The sequence below is a fragment of the Anguilla rostrata genome, chromosome 3, assembly GCF_018555375.3.
Source record: "Anguilla rostrata isolate EN2019 chromosome 3, ASM1855537v3, whole genome shotgun sequence".
Classification (NCBI taxonomy): Eukaryota; Metazoa; Chordata; class Actinopteri; order Anguilliformes; family Anguillidae; genus Anguilla; species Anguilla rostrata.
In genome coordinates, this window is record NC_057935.1 from 39,854,659 (window position 1) to 39,871,739 (window position 17,081).

The window sequence follows — 17,081 nt, forward strand, 5'->3', positions numbered from 1 at the left end:
GCATAGGGGTGTCAAACTAAATTTCCAAGAGGCTGCAGTCTGGGTTTTTGTGGTTTCCTTTCAATCTCCAGCTAATTAAGGCCTTGAGAACAAGAGGTGTGGATTATTTAGGCAATCAATGAACCGCCGGTGCTGACCAGCGGACACTGCAGCCCTCCAGGAATCTCGTGCTGCGTGTCTGACAATTAAACATACATGGAGAAATTTTGCAATCCTACAAAAAACTGTAGACACCCCTTTGAATGGGGAGAAATATGATTGAATTGATTTATTTGATAAGGCACCCTATTTTTTTAAGCAGGTTTTCACTGCCTGGAACCCTTTCATTTTTGTTCTGTTCTTTCTGCCACATTGGTGAAAAACAACAGTAAATGGCTCAAAAACTTGCCGCATTTTGTATGCACATGCTGTGGTCATAAGGTGGCACTACAGCAGTCAAAAATGAAACGAAAATGCTAAATTTGAAAGTGTATTTTCTAAGTGTAACTAGACCTTTTTCACATGGAGTCACAAAATCAAGATGCATGTCCCTTTCCTTATAAAGAACACATTTGCCTCAAGGAACCACAAAGTGCCCGGGATTGAATTTTCCATTATTTTGAGAAGCACTAAAAATTGTTCTGGATTGACCAAGTTTCATAAAACACAGGATGCATTGTACCGACTTAAGATCTTGAAATGGTGTGTAGAAGACTGTTAAGTCAAAAGATGGCATAATTTAGCCCCAATCAAATAGACTTGTATGGTCATTCAAATAACCATAATTTAATTATGAAAATTTGGCTGCAGTAATGTTATGAATGGTAAGGTATGTCTTCCTGAATTGTCAATACTTATAAAAATGCAGAAACTAGCTATGCGAATCATGAACATTTCAACAAAGGACATGTAACGCTTAAAATCTAATGATTTTAAGATAAAGGTTCAGGTTTGACTGTAAAAAAGATGACATTGCTGCTGGATTCTGGGATTTGAGTATTAGACCTACTGTACTTATGGACTAGTTAATTATACATTATTGGCAAATGAACAAGGTGGTAGACTGACACTCAGAGAGAGCTCTGGAAAATAAAATAAAAAGTTTCAGATATTGTGTCGATGGCAAAATGATACCTGTTAATTCCAACCAATGACAGAAAGACAGTTGAACAACTGACCATGATCACATTCAATTTTAAACATAAACTTAAAAATTTGAAAATAAAAAATAGAAATATTTAAACTTAAAAATTCATTTTAATTAATCTTTTAGCATATATATTATATATATTGAGCTCCATAATATTTGGGACAAAAACATTTTTTCTTGATTTTCTTGGCTTTACTCCACAAGTTTACATTTGTAATTAAACAATTTGCATGTGGTTACAGTGCAGATTCTCACTTTTATGAAAGTGTATTTTTATGCATTTTAGTTTCACCATGTAGAAATTAAAGCACTTTTTATATATAGTCCCCTATTTCATATTTTAATGTTTGGGACATAATAATGTTAAGTAAATAATTCAGGTAGCCATCTGCTGCACGTCCTTTTCGTGCAGTGACTGCTTGAAGTCTGTGCGTGACCCATACAAATCACCAGGTGGTGCGTATCTCTAATCTAAACGAAGGTTTATTTATTTATTTTTCTATCATCTTTCTTTTTTAAAGCACTTTACTTATAAAGAGCAATAAATCCGACCAAAAACTTGGGACACACCCTAAAGTTCTGATGATGTGGTCATGACGCATGATCATAATGAAATAGGCTACTGGGTGAAAAAAATACTTTCGGTTTCGTCGTGTTAGTTTTTGGGGGTAAGTTCAACGTGGGTGGAGGCATCGAAAAGCGAATATGGTATGTTTCCGTTAGCATTTTCTTAATCATACTTAGCACCCAGAGCCAACTGTCCGTTTCAGGCTCGATTTGGCACCGCTGAACAGCTCAACGGACGCAACTTGTATTAACTTGTTATCTGATTGTTTTCCCACTTCCGTACTTCGGTAACAGTTGCGTAAGCGAAATTGTGGGATTATCACTAGTTTTGTAGCGGGGTAATCCCCTCGAAATTTCTAATGAGGTATACATTCATTTTAACGCTTATTTAAAGACCGAGTTCCAATGTCAGCTAGCTAGAATTATCTTAATGCTACATGGACAAATGCATGGTTTAAAAAGACTAGCTTGGCTAGATGCACCCTGTTCTGGCCTACTGAAACATCTAATAACGTAACTCGTTATCCTATCTATTTGTGTCAGAGAATGTATTTTTCCCCGAATTAAACTGCATTTTAGGGACAGTTTCTGACACCAGATTAACGTTAGTTTGTTAGGCTATTTAAAAATAGCGCTTCAATCGATAACATTTCTGAAAACACAAAGACAGTTTTGCGTCTGGCCATGGCAAAGTTGGGTAAATGAAACCCAATTCAAACCCTGAGGTTACTGAATGCTGGTTTGCTACATGAGTTGTGAGAACTATATTTGTGAGGGCTTCGGGGTTTTACTCAATGCAGTTATACAGCTGACTCTAATTCTGTTTCGTGAAACACGGCCCATGGGTGTGAACTCTGGCCAATCAGTGACATTATTGTACCGCGTGTTGTCAACCAGAAGAGAGAACCAGCAATACTACTACTACTATGATCTGTGGTGCACACACAGTTGTTGGAAGGGGGTGTGGTTACCAAAAACTGAATTACAATCAGACAATTATACCAAGGCACATTTGATTAGCTCCTGGTGAATTTTCTGAAAGGGAGTTACCAATAATCCAGTATACATTTGTATTAATCTAAGCTTTTTTAAATTTCAGATATGTTCAAGTACTTCCAATGTTTCACTGAAGAAGAGAGTCTTTGCACTATTATGCAGTCTGTACAAATTGAAATGTGATCAAGGTATTTTGTGAATTCTGTATTATTAACATAGTTTTTACTTCTCTTTATAATTCCTTCTGTTTCCTAATTTATTTAAGGTAGTTACAAGGACCACATTTAACATTTTTAATATTTTATTTCAGCAGCCATAAGCACGCGAAGCACAAAGTGATGATATAAAATGAAACAGCAGTCTGTATAATCCTACAGTCACAGACTTGAATTGAAGAAGAGGAATACTTTTCAATGGCTAATGGACAGTTAACTCAGACTATAAATGAAATTGCAGAGGAACTGACCTCAGATGAGTGTAAGAGGCTATTCTACCTATGTGGCAGTTTGGATACTGATAAAGGTTTGGACAATGTGAGAGGAATGTTGAAGTCTGTTATGAATCGCAATGAAGCAGACCACATCTTTCTACCAGAGCTCATGTTCAGGATCAGACGCTATGATATTTTAAAGAAAATACTGCATACCAATAAGAAAGAAGTTGAAAGAATCTTGGGAAATGGATGCCATGTATCGGAATACAGGTAACATTTTCACTTTGTAGAGGTAGAATTTGCTATACTTGATATCAGCCGGAAATTGATCCCCACAGTGTGTGGGCAGTCCTAATCCAGACATCCTACAGTTCAGCAAGCTTACTAATACATACAGAGTTGAAGTGTAAATGAAGTTCAGTCAAAATGTAGTCTAGGTAAGTCAATAGTTTAACTAGGTTATGCCCTGAAAACCTTTCATACCTTCCAGTGCCAGTGTTAAGCTTATGTACACTTTTTACAGTACATGGAGAGCAAATAAAATGAAATGTATGTATTTTCTATGTGGGGGGAGGAAATGCATGTTCTGTGATTTCTGACTTATCCATAATGGTTCCAGAGTGTTGATGACTGACATAAGTGAAGCACTGGGTGAAGATGACCTGCAGTCCCTCATATTCCTGCTCAGTAGAACTCTGCCAAAAGGAAGAACGGAGAAATCAACAGTAAGAACAACAAGAAGCCATTCTGATGAAAGTCAAGTATAAAACTAAGAATAGACTGTGGAATATGTGATTATTTCTTAGAATTAGAATAAGTAGATTCTTAGTACAAACATTTGTGGTGGAATACCAATGGCAAAATTATTTCTGAATGATTGTGTGTGCACAAATGTACACACGCATGCATACACTCAGTGGCCACTTTATCAGGTACACCTGTCTAGTACCAGGTAGGACCCCCTTTTAGGACCCCTAAGAACAGGCTCAATTCTTTGTGGCATTGATTCAACAAAGTGCTGGAAGTATTCTTTAGGGATTTGGGTGCATGCTGACTCTATCGCATGATTTATTCCCTGCAGATTTTTTGCCACACATTCATGCAGCGATTGGAGTGAACTGAATTCACTGTTATGTTTGTGGAGCCAGCTTGAGATGATGCGTGCTTTGTGACATGGTGCATTATCCTGCTTGAAGTATCCATTTAAAAAATGGCAGGCAGTGACCATAAAGAGATGCACGTGGTCAGCAAAAATGCTTAGGTATGCTGTGGTGTTCAAATGATGCTCAGTTGGTATTAAAGGGCCTAATGTGTGCCCAGAAAACATTCCCCACACCATTACACCACCAGAAGCTTGCACTGTTGACACAAAGCAGAATGGATCCATGGATTTGTACTGTTTAAATTAAATTCTGACCCCTGCCATCTGAATCTAGCAGCAGAAATCGAGATTTGTCAGACCAGGCAACATATTTCCAGTCTTCAGCCAGTTTTGGTGATCACGTGCCAACTGTGGCCTCGGCTTCCTGTTGTTAGCTGACAGGAGTGAAACCTTGTTTGATCTTCTGCTGCTGCAACCCATCTGCTTCAAGGTTTGATGTGGTGTGTGTTCAGTGATGATCTGCACACTACTGTTGTAAACAGCTGGTATTTCAGCATTTGTTGCCTTTCTGTTAGCTTCAACAAGTCTGCCCATTCTCTTCTGATCTCAACAAGTTGTTTTCACCAACAGAACTGCCGCTCACTGGGTGTTTTATGTTTATCGCACCATTCGCTATGAACTCTAGAGACTGTGATGTGCGAAAATCCCATGAGGACAGCTGTTTTTGAGATACAGAAAACACAACATCTGGCACCAATAATCATAACACAGTCAAAGTCACTTAGATCATGTGTCTTGCCCATTCTAATGTTTAGTTGAACAATAACTTATATATTGAGTTTCAATCACATTATTTGATGTTTGCAGGAGCAGGCTATTTGTGTTAACAATCGGGTATACCTAAAAAAGTGCGAAAATGAAAAGAGAGTCGCACATCCAAAAAAGTATGACTTCAGGTGCAATCGAAGATAATAGTTACAATGATAATAACAAAAAGATCCACACACACTGAATACTTGGAAAAGGTCACTTCAACAAGCTCAGCTTGTTTTTAGTGAAGTGCCTTTTTGCAAGTATTCAGTGTGCGTGGATCTTTTTGATACCTAATAAAGTGGACACTGAATATACTTATTTATAGATGGGGGGGAGGTAACTTTTCTTGTTGTGAGAGTTTTGTAATGGTTGGGAAAAGCATTAACAAACTAACTTAAAATGTATGTTATATGTGAAAGAGGCTGACCCTGAGGTTATTGGTTGTGTGAAAAATTATAACATATTATAAACTGTGTTCCTTATACATCTGGATGTTGGACATCTGGATGCATTCTGTAGGATAATGCTTTGGCACTTCCATTGTGGAGGCTTAGCTTTAGAAAAAGAAAAAAGAAGTAATATTTAATTGAACTCTATTGAGCTACTGTTACAGCTAGATTCATTTGAAATTGTAGTAGTTGTAGTTTCACCTTCTGGATGGTCTACAACACCTAATTCAATGAACTAATCATGGTCTAAAATCAAGACCTTGATAAATAGAGTCTTAATGCTGAGTTAGAACAAAAACCTGCACCCGCACCAGCCCTTTTCAGATAAGATCAGACACCCCTGGTCTGACCTGTTTTGCAGAGTTTCCTGGACGTCGTCGTTGAGTTGGAGAAGCTAGGAGAGGTGTCCTGTGAGAATGTGGAGCTGATTGAAAGGTGCCTGCGCAGTGTCCGCAGGGTTGACCTCGCTAAGAAGATTCAGCGCTACCAGGTGGGAGGTGAGGGTTCAGGAGAGAGAGGGAACACTGCTCAGGCTTATTCTGGCTGCTCAAATGACAAGGGGACTTATTTCTCAGTGGCCCTGTTTACACTTGGTTTTAAAATGCGTTTCGGTGATCCGAACACAAGTGGACAGCCGAGACACATCACCGTTCTCACTTGTGTCTATCATGCGTCTCCAAGGTGTCCGGCTGACCACTGCCTACGTTACTTCCGCTAAAAGGTCAAAAGTCTGTCGCCAGGCAAGCGCCAGATTTGTTTCGCACGGGCTAGCTAAGAAAAAAATGTTTCAAGAACTAATATACATGTATGGGCTATTCCAACTGTTGAGATTGGCAGGACAAAGTCATTTACGACTTGCAAAAGAGCGCAGGACAAGACGAAAAATTGCATTGATGACGTATTTTCCTGTTACGTCCTTGTTGGGGACGCATCAGGACGCATTAGCGTTTACACTACAAAAGATATCTGGTCAAATGCGTCCCAGACCACCTCGGCAAGTGGTTTGAGTGATCGGATCACAATGCATCTTGGTGGTCGTTTATACTTGTATTTAGCGCTGTCCACTTGTGATCCGATCACTCAAGAGGCATTTTAAAACCAAGTGTAAACAGGGTCAGTAAGAAATGCCTCGGCCTTTAGAACTCACATGGTTTTTGTTTAACTGGTGACTAAGAAGAAAATTGGACACACTCCAAAATCAATCTTCAACTGACTGTGGCTGGTAGGCCCACAGGGTGACACACAGTTTTATCTCCCAAGGTCAGAGATGGTTCAGTTGGCGTCGATAGGGGCTTCGTCGATCTCTAACGCCCCCTCTGGTTGATCTAGACCCTTCGAGTTTGCCTGTTAAGCAGCAGATGAAGAGTCTTTCTTGGACTCGTCTCTGTGTGAGCTGCAGTCGATAAGAAGTGGAGGTTAGCATCACGTGTTTCAGAGGAGAGCACGTGCTTGTCTGTACTCTCCCGGATCATTAGAGGAGGTTCCATCCAGCAATGAGAGTATATATGAATCAATTACAGCAGAGATCTGGTGCAGAGACAACAACCTCTCTCTGAATGTCGACAAGACAAAGGAGATGATTGTCGTATATGTATATGATAGGGCAAAACCGGGGAGAAAGGAGGGAAAAGGATTTTTTAAAAATACACATTTATATACATTTTTTAAAATAATAAAAACAAAGTGTGCTCTCTTTAATAGAAAAAATGCTTCTTGAAAAAGCTATGGAAAAAAATAGCTGTTAAAAAGATTATTTTGTACAAGCATTCAAAGAAGAAAACACAATCAGACCATTTTGATGCTGCCTAGGGGACATTTTTGATTGTTTAATGTCTACTATAAAAATTAGAAATGGAAATCAAGAACAGCCGACCAGATTGAAGTGCTAAAATAGTAAGTAAACTTGAAGTGCTAAAGTTTTCTTTTTTATTTTTCTTAATATTTTTCTGCCATATTATTTCCACTTATCTACTACATTCTCATTTTGTTTCAATATATTTAAAAAAAAATCATTTTAGTTTTATATTTTGTTTTCTTAAGTTTCTGATTGTAGTTTCTACAATGTTGCCTTGTTATTATTTTGACTGTTTTAGCTTTGTTTAAGGCTTTGTTTAAACCTTGTTTTTTTCCCAACAACCTGCATATACATTTCTAATTTGTTTATCTTGTTTATGGCTTAACTACTTATGTCAGCCTTTGTTCTTCTATGGCTTCGTTTCTTATGGATTAAAAATACTGTCTCTGTTTCAGGTCAGTCATCTCTAGCAGGCAGTAATGTATGCAGACCAGCTGTAAGACATCAGTGTGCCTATGACATGGTGAGTGAACCACTAGGCCTTATGCCTCCTTATCTTCTCCTTCTGTATATAGGCTACATGCAGCATATCCACATTGCCATCATTACATTACCCGGTGGCTTAGCAGTGTAATATGTACACAACAAATTACACAATGCATATGAATGCATTTTACACATAGAGTATGTCTGCTGTAAACATCCATATACTTATTTAAATGCTCTACCAGGGATTAAAACCTGCAGTGTATTGGCTTGGGTTTAAATAGTCACTATGCCACGCTGCTGCACCTGGTCCTGGTTTCTGTTCAGCCAATCAGTCTCGGTTGTGCTGTGTCCCATAGCCTGCTATGACACCGTTCGTCTCACCTGGTCTCCACAACACGTGCCAATGCGTGCCCGAACCCCAGGGTAAGTTCTCAGTCGCCCTTTTCCACTCATGCCGTGTATCGGATCTGTAGAATCTCCCTTTTCATTTCAGTACTGTTGAAATGTTTTTGTTCCATTTCAGCTGCAGAGAACATGCAGTTTTCAGTGCCCGAAACAGGATGGCACTATAGCCAGGTGATGCAGATTCTTCTTTTTAAAGATTCTCTGTAGTGAATTTTTTTGTGTGGCAGTGACCTGTACTGTGAAGAAGCTGGTTTCACTAAACCTGGAAGGGGCCGGATCATTGCAGTGGTGTTCACCCCGCTCATCTTCTCTGTTCCAAGGCACTCAAACCCTGTAACTGAAGGCTCTTGACTTTTGTTCTAGTGAGGTGCTTAAACTGATTAAGCAACTAATTGCAAACTTGACTGGACTATTTAAGACTCCCTGTTACATTGTGAGAGTTTTTGAGGTTTAATGGCTTAATGCGCATGAAAACTGTGCTGAACTCTGTCCCCCCTGGTGTAGACTTGAGTCGACCTCAGTGCTGTGTATTCCACTTTGCCACACTGGTAGCGCAGTAGCATCAGGTATCTCAACACCAACACACATCTCAGCAGGAGCGCTGGGGATACAGTGGGACACTAGTACTAGTACAGTACTATCAGGGGTCTCTGTAGGTGGCACAGTTGTATAGGGGTCACTGTAGTAATCATCAGAGCTGGCCTGCAGTAGCACTGATAGCATTATTTGAACATTAGTAGCATCAGGAGTCTTTGTAGATGCACTGATGGTATGTTAGTGTTAGGAGTCTCTGATTCCACATGGCTCCACTCGAGGGGCTTCTCTGCTCATGGCACTCTGTCCCTTTGTATTGCAGAGCTCTCCGGAGGTGTACAGGATGTGGGCGGACCCCCGAGGCACGTGTGTCATCATTGACTGCGTGGGCAGTGATGGTGGTGAGTGCCATTGCCAACCCTGTCTCAGGTCTTCTCTCACCATCACCCAGCTCAGGACGCATGCTCGACCAGCAGAACAGAGGTGTAGTTGGTGCGCTCGACCAGCGATTAGAGAACTGTAGGTTTAAATACTAGGTCCCTCTGACCTTGAGCGAACCTCTTCACCTAAAACTAAAGGAAGCAAAGCCTCAAAACAAGTCATGCAATCAGAAAAAATTTGAAGTGTTACTCATGCTGGGTTAAAATTCATGCTTTTAGAGCAGTGGTCTCCAACCCTGGTCCTGGAGAGCTACAGGGTCTGCTGGTTTTTGTTTTCACCTTAAAATCAGCAGCCAATTGAGACCCAAGACACCAGGTGAGTTGAGTTAACTGTGTAATCAACTGCTTAGTTAGTTAGTTTAAGTTTATTGTCATTCATTCTCCTTACAGGTTATGCAAAGAGCAGAACAAAATATAGTGCCCCCGGGGCCATAGTCCAATACTTAAAAACAGAAAAATTAAACAAGCAATAAAAACAACGCAATAAAAACAGAACGTACAACAATAAAAGCAGCAAACTTAAAAACTTCACTTAAGATGAAGTGTAAAAACAGCAGAGTGTCCGACTGTTAAAATGCTGAAGTGCTTATGTAAGTCTAAAAAACCTTCAGGTAGGACAGTTCAGGAGACCAACAGCCTGTGAAAAAAAGCTGTTTTTGAACCTGGAGGTTCTGGTCTTGATACTCCTCAGCCTTCTTCCAGAAGGCAGCGGGCAAAACAGTCCTTGAAAGGGGTGCAAGGAGTCCTTCATGATGCTACAGGCTTTTATTTTACACCTTTCTGTGTAAATGTCCTTGATGGCGGGGAAACTGGTTCCGGTGATGTACTGGGCCGATTTCACAACCCGCTGCAGGGCCTTCTTGTCTGCAGCTGAACAGTTCCCATGCCAAACAGTAATGCAGCAAGTCAGTATGGACTCTATGGTACACCTGTAGAACCTGGAGAGAATAGATGTGCACAGCCCAGCTCTCTTTAGCCTTCTTAGGAAGTACAGGCGTTGTTGTGCCTTCTTCACTAAGGAGGTGTGCTGGCTCCAACAGAGATTGTCTGTGATGTGCACCCCCAAGAACTTAAAACTGTGTACCGTCTCCACAGTTGTACCATCGACCTGTAGGGGAGAGTGAGTCGCTCCGGCCCTCCTGAAATCGACAATCATCTCCTTTGTCTTGTCGACATTCAGGGAGAGGTTGTTGTCTCTGCATCAGATCTCTGCTGTAATTGATTAATGAAGTGCAGAGTCACTATGAAAACCAGCAGACCCTGTAGCTCTCCAGGACCAGGGTTGGAGACCACTGTTTTAGAGTCACGCTTATTGCCTCTGAACTGTGCTAAACAAGCATGCCAAATTTGAAGTTGCCTCTTATTTCTGCAGACATGCTGGAACAAACTTTCAGCCAGCTGCACTTCAGGGTGGTCCTCTGCAAGTGGCCTAGCGTGGAAGAAGTCCGCTCCACCCTGATGGAGGTGTCACGCAGAGGGGACCTCCAGGGAGACGACGCGTTTGTCTGCTGCATTGTCAGCCGGGCCACCTCCACCCACCTGCTGGCCACCGAGCTGGAGGGCCCGGGGCTGCCCTTCGACGCCGTCCGACGCCTCTTTTCCACGGACGCCTGCCCGGGTTTGGCGGGCAAGCCCAAGCTGTTCTTCATCCAGAGCTACAGCGTAGCCGGGCTGCAGTCCCAGCGGGGGCACAGGGACGAGGACCTGGAGATGGACTGGCCGGTGACCGCCTGCGACGCGGAGAGCGTCCCGACCGACGCCGACATCTTCTGGAGCCTGTGCAGGACGAGCGAGTGGCAGCTGCAGCACTCTGGGCACCGATCTGTGTACCTGCGGGCCTTAAGTGCAGCTCTGCTCAAAGGCCAGGAGAGGTGCTGTTTCACCATTTTTTTATTGAATCATATGCATTATGTGTAGAGTTTTTCTAAAACACCCCTGGGATTTAAACTTGCATTACTGTCAGTATCATTGTGGGGTGCTCATTGGCACGGGATTAGCACCAACACCTGATAATCATTACGCATTGACAGGAAGGAAAGTAAACATGGACAGAACGGCAAACAAAAGAATCTGAGCGAACAAGTGCACTAGGATCTGCCAGGTGCACTGCACACAGACAGATTCACAGTTTGCAATTTATGCATACACGCACACAAAACAACAATATATAAACATTTGTAGTTTAAAAAAAATCAACTGCAGTCTTGTTCGGGGGTCAGCACTAGGGGATTAATCTGTCAGACAAGATGTCTTTTGAGGTGCAGATAAGCTGTAATCCATGATTTGACCAATGCTTTTTGAGTTAGAAAATAGGAAACGCTAGGAAAACATAGATAACCCTAAATTATGTACATTTCTCAATGAGAATGTATTCAATTGGGTGGGCAGTCCCCTCTGCAGAACAGCTTAGGGCAGAATTAAGTGCCTCAGGCTGCTGCACATTAAGAGAATATAAAGCAACTGGTCAAGTCAGCTGACAGCATGGCATGTCTGTGGCTGCAAGCAAGTCAACAGACAGGACAGACAGTTATGTTTCACATGTTTTATCTCATTTTTATTTGTTGACAAACTTGTAGGTGTTGTTTAAAAGGTTGTAAGCACTGTCCAAACAGAAAGTTGTGTTACAACATTTCCATGGAACGTAGTTACAGAGCTGAGACCTACAAATGAAACTGAACTACACGAAGAACTTCAGTTCTCATAAACCGTCATAACTAATTTTTGCCATAAAACTGGCACTCCAATGTTTTAGGACGTTCTGGTGGTTTAAAAAAGTACAACAGGTAATGTAAGACAATGCAACTGTGGAAGAACGGGAGTTTGATGAAAATTCAATGAAAAATTTCTGGAAATGAAACAAGCTCACAACCATATTCTTTGACAGCTCTTGATGATGTCAGAGGAATTGTAGAATTGCAGCTCATATATTTTGTTTAAATGTTGTCAGGCTGGCTATGGCATTGGAGGAATTGCAAACAAATGAAAACATTGAGAGTATAACTGCATCACTGTACTGCCTCTGGGGGCAGTAACAACCTATACAGCAAGTCAACCCAAGACCGCGACCCTCAGAAACATCCCTCAAATTTATTTCTGTTGCCGTGTCTACTGAGTATGCATCACGGTTTTATAACACAATACTGTGAAAAAGTATTTTCCCCCTTCCTGATTTCCTTTATTATGGTATTTGTCACCCTGAATGGTTTCAGATCTTTAGATGAAATGCAATATTAGACAAAGGGAACCTGAGTAAACACAAAACAATTTTACAATTATTATTTAAGGTTATTTAATAAAGAAAGTTATCAAACACCCACATCATCCATGTGAAAAAGTAATTGCCCCGTTATACTTAATAACTGGTTGCTTCACCTTTATCAGTCTTTCACATTGCTGGGGAGGAATTTTAGTCCACTCTTCTTTTCAGAACTGCTTTAATTCAGACAGATTTGTAGGTTTTCGAGCATTAACTGCTCGATTCAGGTCCTGCATCTCTATTGGGTTCAAGTTAGGACTTTGACCATTCATATGTGAACTTGCTTTTGAGTTTTATATCATTTTCTTGCTGCATAACCCAATTATGCTTCAGCTTCAGCTCATGGACAGATGACCAGACATGGGGATTTTGTAACTTTTTTCATTAAGTAAATGAAATCATAATTTAAAAGATGAGTTTTGTGTTTACCCAGTTTCTGCTTGTCTAATATTACATTTTGTCTAAAGATCTGAAACCATTCAGTGTGGCAAATGCACAATATTTGTGAAAAACAGGAAGGGGGCAAATACTTTAGATGTTAAATATATGAATCTTATTTGTACTTTGGTTCTAGGTTTAAATAAATGAAGTTACTTGATGTCACACTTTCAGGTAGCTAACTAGCATGAATAGCAAGAGAGATGAAAACATTGAGAAACTGCAATGCAAACTGGCGTGGTTGTAGCCATTCAATAGTGTTGCTTTTTCATTGTTGGCCTTTGAGAACATTGCTTATGTTTCTGATGTCCTGTGGTCCTTTACAGGAAACTCAGCCTTTTGGATGTGCACACAGAGGTGAATGCAATCATATATGAGCGACCCCAGAGCAACCCAGGAGAGGCATACTCTATCAGCCTGCAACACACACTGAGGAAAACACTGTTCATATGATGAAAGAGGAAGTGCTGTTTAATACCCTATATGATGAAGGACAACACTGTTTATTATTGTGATCTTTGTTATGATGGAAGATGTTTGTTATCCTGTTGTTGTAATGAAGGAGAAAGGGTTGTATCATACCTTCTTTAATGCATATTTTCTGCCAGTTTGGAAAACTCAATTTATTATGTGCATTCATGCTCTATTTATTTTGCAGACACATAACACTAAACAATTTTGTCAGATTATGGGTCCATGCACTAGTGTGTCGTATTGTTTTTAACACTGTGAAATATTTTGCTTTCAAGTGCATGATACACAAACTTAGCTTTTTTATATAATATTGTATTTCTTTGTAGCAGCTAAATATGGATATGTACCTCCACATAAGTTCACCAGCTCAGAAGCTTATTGTTTTCTTAGGAGTAGACTACACATGTGCCCAGTTGGCATAGGAAGATTGCAGGGGCCCAGCTGACCAGAGCTGTTGCTGGATGGGAGATCCCTACCAACTACAACTTTCCTTCAGCGGGCAAAACTATGGGGAGTTTTGGGGGGAAATTGCCATCTATATCAGTGGGCATTTATAATATTATTTATATAGGCTAGTAGTAGGCGGCAGTGTAGTATAATGGGTAAGGAGTTGGTCTTATGATTGGAAGGTCATAGACTTGATTCCCAGGTAGGACACTGCCGTTGTGCCATTGAGCAAGGTACTTAACCTGCAATGCTTCAGTACATATCTTGCTGTATAAATGGATGCAATGTAAATGCTATGCAAAAAAGAAAAGAAAAGAAAAAAAAAGTTGTGTAATTTGCTCTGGATAAGAGCATCTGCTAAATGCCTGTAATGTAGATATGATACAGCTATCCTGTTTTCGTATTCAGTGAAAAGAAATACAAGACATCCTAAAATTAGACATCTAGCTTTATATCTCATCTTTTACATCGTCTTTGGACTGTAATAACCAATTCACAGTCCTGCTGACAGCTTAAACTGTTTTTTGTTTTTTTTTAACGACGTAACCTATTATAATCCGTTTAATTTAAAAAAATAACCATAGAAATGCAGGCAGTGTAATATAATGGGTAAGGAACTGGTCTTGTAACCTAAAGGTCGTAGGTTCGATTCCCAGGTAGGACACTGCCATTGTACCAGCTGTATAAAAGGATGCAACATGCACAGTTGTGTAAGTCGTTCTGAATAAGAGCGTCTGCTAAATGCATGTAATGTAAATGCCGGTAACAATTCCAGGAGATGATTAAAATAAACTTGGTGTATTTTGACTTCCTTTTCGAAGTCTGAACGGAATAGCCAGCCGGGAATACTGGAATGCATCCCTTGGAAGAATGCTCCCCATAATGCTCCCCATAGTGGCCGCGAAGCAAGTGTGTAACTTGCTCGAAGCTGTTATTTAATAACTTTTTCAGTAGATGGCAGCAAAGTACAATTGTTGCTCAGGCAAGCAAATGTTCAAACTGACATACGTTTAGTTTTATGGAAATACAGCAATGTAGCGTTAGCGGTGGTCAAGCATGCCAGCAATTGCAAACGCACGGGCTCCACCATTGTTGTTATTGAACTACTCTTTTGCAAAGTTCACGAGTGTTCCGCATTTGCGCCACAATGCATAAGCTACTATATCTCGTACTTCCAGTGTATTTGTTGTTTGACAGCCCCTATAGCTTTTTATTTGTAAACCATTCTTTCAAGATGTTTTCTGTGCGTTAATAATGCTAATCAATAATAAATAATAATGTTAATCAATATGTAGTAAGTTTTGTGCTGTGATCATGCTTGCTAGAATTTACGTGAGATCCAAGCTCTGCTTGAAATGTAACTTATTCAAGAAGCCTTTTCCAAGCTTTTGCAGCAGATAGCAGCAAAATACAATTGTTGCTTATGTAATCAAAATAACAACGATATTGTTGAAACTCACGTGCATTTCGGTTTGGAAATACAGCAGTATAGCGTATAGAGTAGGCCTAGCCTGCAGTTACAAATGCTTATCACCACCAGTGTTATTGAACTACTCTTGCATAATTCCTAAGGGTCAATTGCAGTGTGTTTAACTGGAGTGTAAACCTCTACACCACAAAACGGCATCAACTGGAATAGGTAATGCTTATTTCACAGGTTTGGACAGGTTCTCCAGTTGTTACGCAGACTGTAGTTATGTGGTCTAGAGGTTTAAACCCTTCTAGCCTTTGAAGTCATTCTTACAACATGTTTGGAGTGCGTTAATAATGCTTGTTAATCAGTTTTAAAGTTATCACCTGGTGCTATAGCCATTCCTGCTAGAATGTACGTGAAAGCCTAGCTCTGCTCGAAATGTAACTTATCCTAGACACGTTTTATTCTTGCTGTAGATGGCAGCAAAATACTATTGTAGCTCTTTTAATTAAAAAACGATATTGTTGAAACTGACATGCATTTCCCCCCCGAATACAGCAATATAACGTTAACGGTGGTTAAGTACCCAGCCTTTAAAAACGCACAGGCACCACCAGTGTTGTTATTGAACTACACCTTTGCGTAATTCCCAAGTATTCCGCTTTTGAGCTGCAATGTATAGCCTACTATAGGTTTTGGTTAAAGTGTGTTTGTTTTGTTGTTTGGCAACCCCCCAAAGGATAATACACAGTCGCCCAGTCAACAGATAACTCGTTGATTATTGGGCTACCTCGAGTCGGTAAATACCAGATTAATGCAATATAATCACTACGAAAAAAAGTAATTTGACCGGTCCAATTTTTTTTCTTCAGTTTTTTGGCAACACCATGATGTTTAGAAATCATACATTTGGCCTGTTTTTCTTGATTAAGTACTTTTACACTTTAAGACAATACTACTTGTAATACTGAGGAAATGCTATTTATAATTACATGCTACTACATTAGGCCATAGTTGGCTATTATTACCGGCACCAGTCTACAGGTAGATAAGTGGCTCGCAGCCCTACCAACCACGCGCGATGCGATGTGCACGCGCACCTCAGCATTGCTCTCGCTGCAGCTGGCTGCAATGGCGGAGCGGTAAGGTAAAGTAGGAGATGATACTGTGAGTGTAATGAGTACTTCGCATTTTTATAAGGGGTCAATATGGCCAAATCACTGGAATAAAGCAAGAAAACGTATAGGCAAAAGAAGCCCCAGGTGGCTGTCTGGAAAAAAACGTACTGATTTTTCAATGCCATAACCCGATCGGAAACACAGGGACATCGGCAAGCAGTTTGAAAGCTGTCTTAGCGAGCAAGCTCAGTGTGCAGTAACCACCACCCAAGACTCGCTTACTTTATTGAACATTGACCGGAGCGGACCAACTTGAGTCGGACTGAACCTGGAGATCATGGCTGAGAGGAATTCTGCTGGATTACTTATGATGATGCTGGAGCCTACTCCGCCAGCAGCGATGACCCTACCCGCGGAGGTGCGAGAGAAGCTGGCAGAACTAGAGTTGGAGCTTTCTGAAGGTGAGCTTGGAAGTCTTAGAGTGGTTTATGTACAGCAAGTGAAACAGGCCAGGAGATTACACCAGCACTCTCCCGTACTATCATGTCTTACCTTGTGTTCTGATATTTACCATGGACCTTGTGATATCTCTTTTTAAAGGGGCTGGTTTTAACAGTTGTGATTGAGAGCATGGTTTGTTTATAATCGCCGATGATGAACGACACAGCGCACAGTGGAAGTGCTTTATTCGCGAATTCGCAAACTTCACTGCTTTAGTAGCTGTTTGTATTATTAGATGTTTGAGGTTGTTTGCTTAGGCATGCTTCAGTAACATTAGCCTT

The 17,081-nt window shown here is 40.6% G+C and overlaps 2 protein-coding genes across 10 annotated transcripts in view; both read left to right on the forward strand.

The window, feature by feature from the left end:
- The first annotated feature begins 1,661 nt into the window (after nt 1-1,661).
- Nucleotides 1,662-15,055, forward strand: LOC135250823 (CASP8 and FADD-like apoptosis regulator). 6 transcript variants are annotated; one of them, XM_064327576.1, is made up of 11 exons: nt 1,662-1,797; nt 2,796-2,880; nt 3,003-3,395; nt 3,745-3,850; nt 5,851-5,986; nt 7,740-7,807; nt 8,130-8,196; nt 8,297-8,349; nt 9,035-9,113; nt 10,525-11,023; nt 13,173-15,055. In XM_064327576.1, exons 3-11 carry the CDS (start codon nt 3,106-3,108, stop codon nt 13,297-13,299), a joined length of 1,425 nt encoding a protein of 474 aa, XP_064183646.1. In that variant the 5' UTR covers nt 1,662-1,797; nt 2,796-2,880; nt 3,003-3,105; the 3' UTR covers nt 13,300-15,055. The 6 variants fall into 6 exon arrangements, with proteins under 6 accessions (XP_064183646.1, XP_064183648.1, XP_064183643.1 ...); XM_064327578.1 differs by having other exon boundaries at nt 3,006-3,395; XM_064327573.1 differs by having other exon boundaries at nt 1,708-1,837.
- Nucleotides 15,056-15,138: 83 nt separating this feature from the next.
- Nucleotides 15,139-17,081, forward strand: part of LOC135250822 (disco-interacting protein 2 homolog A-like) — a 91,117-nt gene continuing 89,174 nt past the window's right edge. For all 4 annotated transcript variants that reach the window (XM_064327572.1, XM_064327569.1, XM_064327570.1 and 1 more), the window contains exon 1: nt 15,139-16,760. In XM_064327572.1, coding sequence (XP_064183642.1) covers nt 16,637-16,760 — 124 coding nt within the window. In that variant the 5' untranslated portion in view covers nt 15,139-16,636. The remainder of the gene's footprint in view (nt 16,761-17,081) is intronic.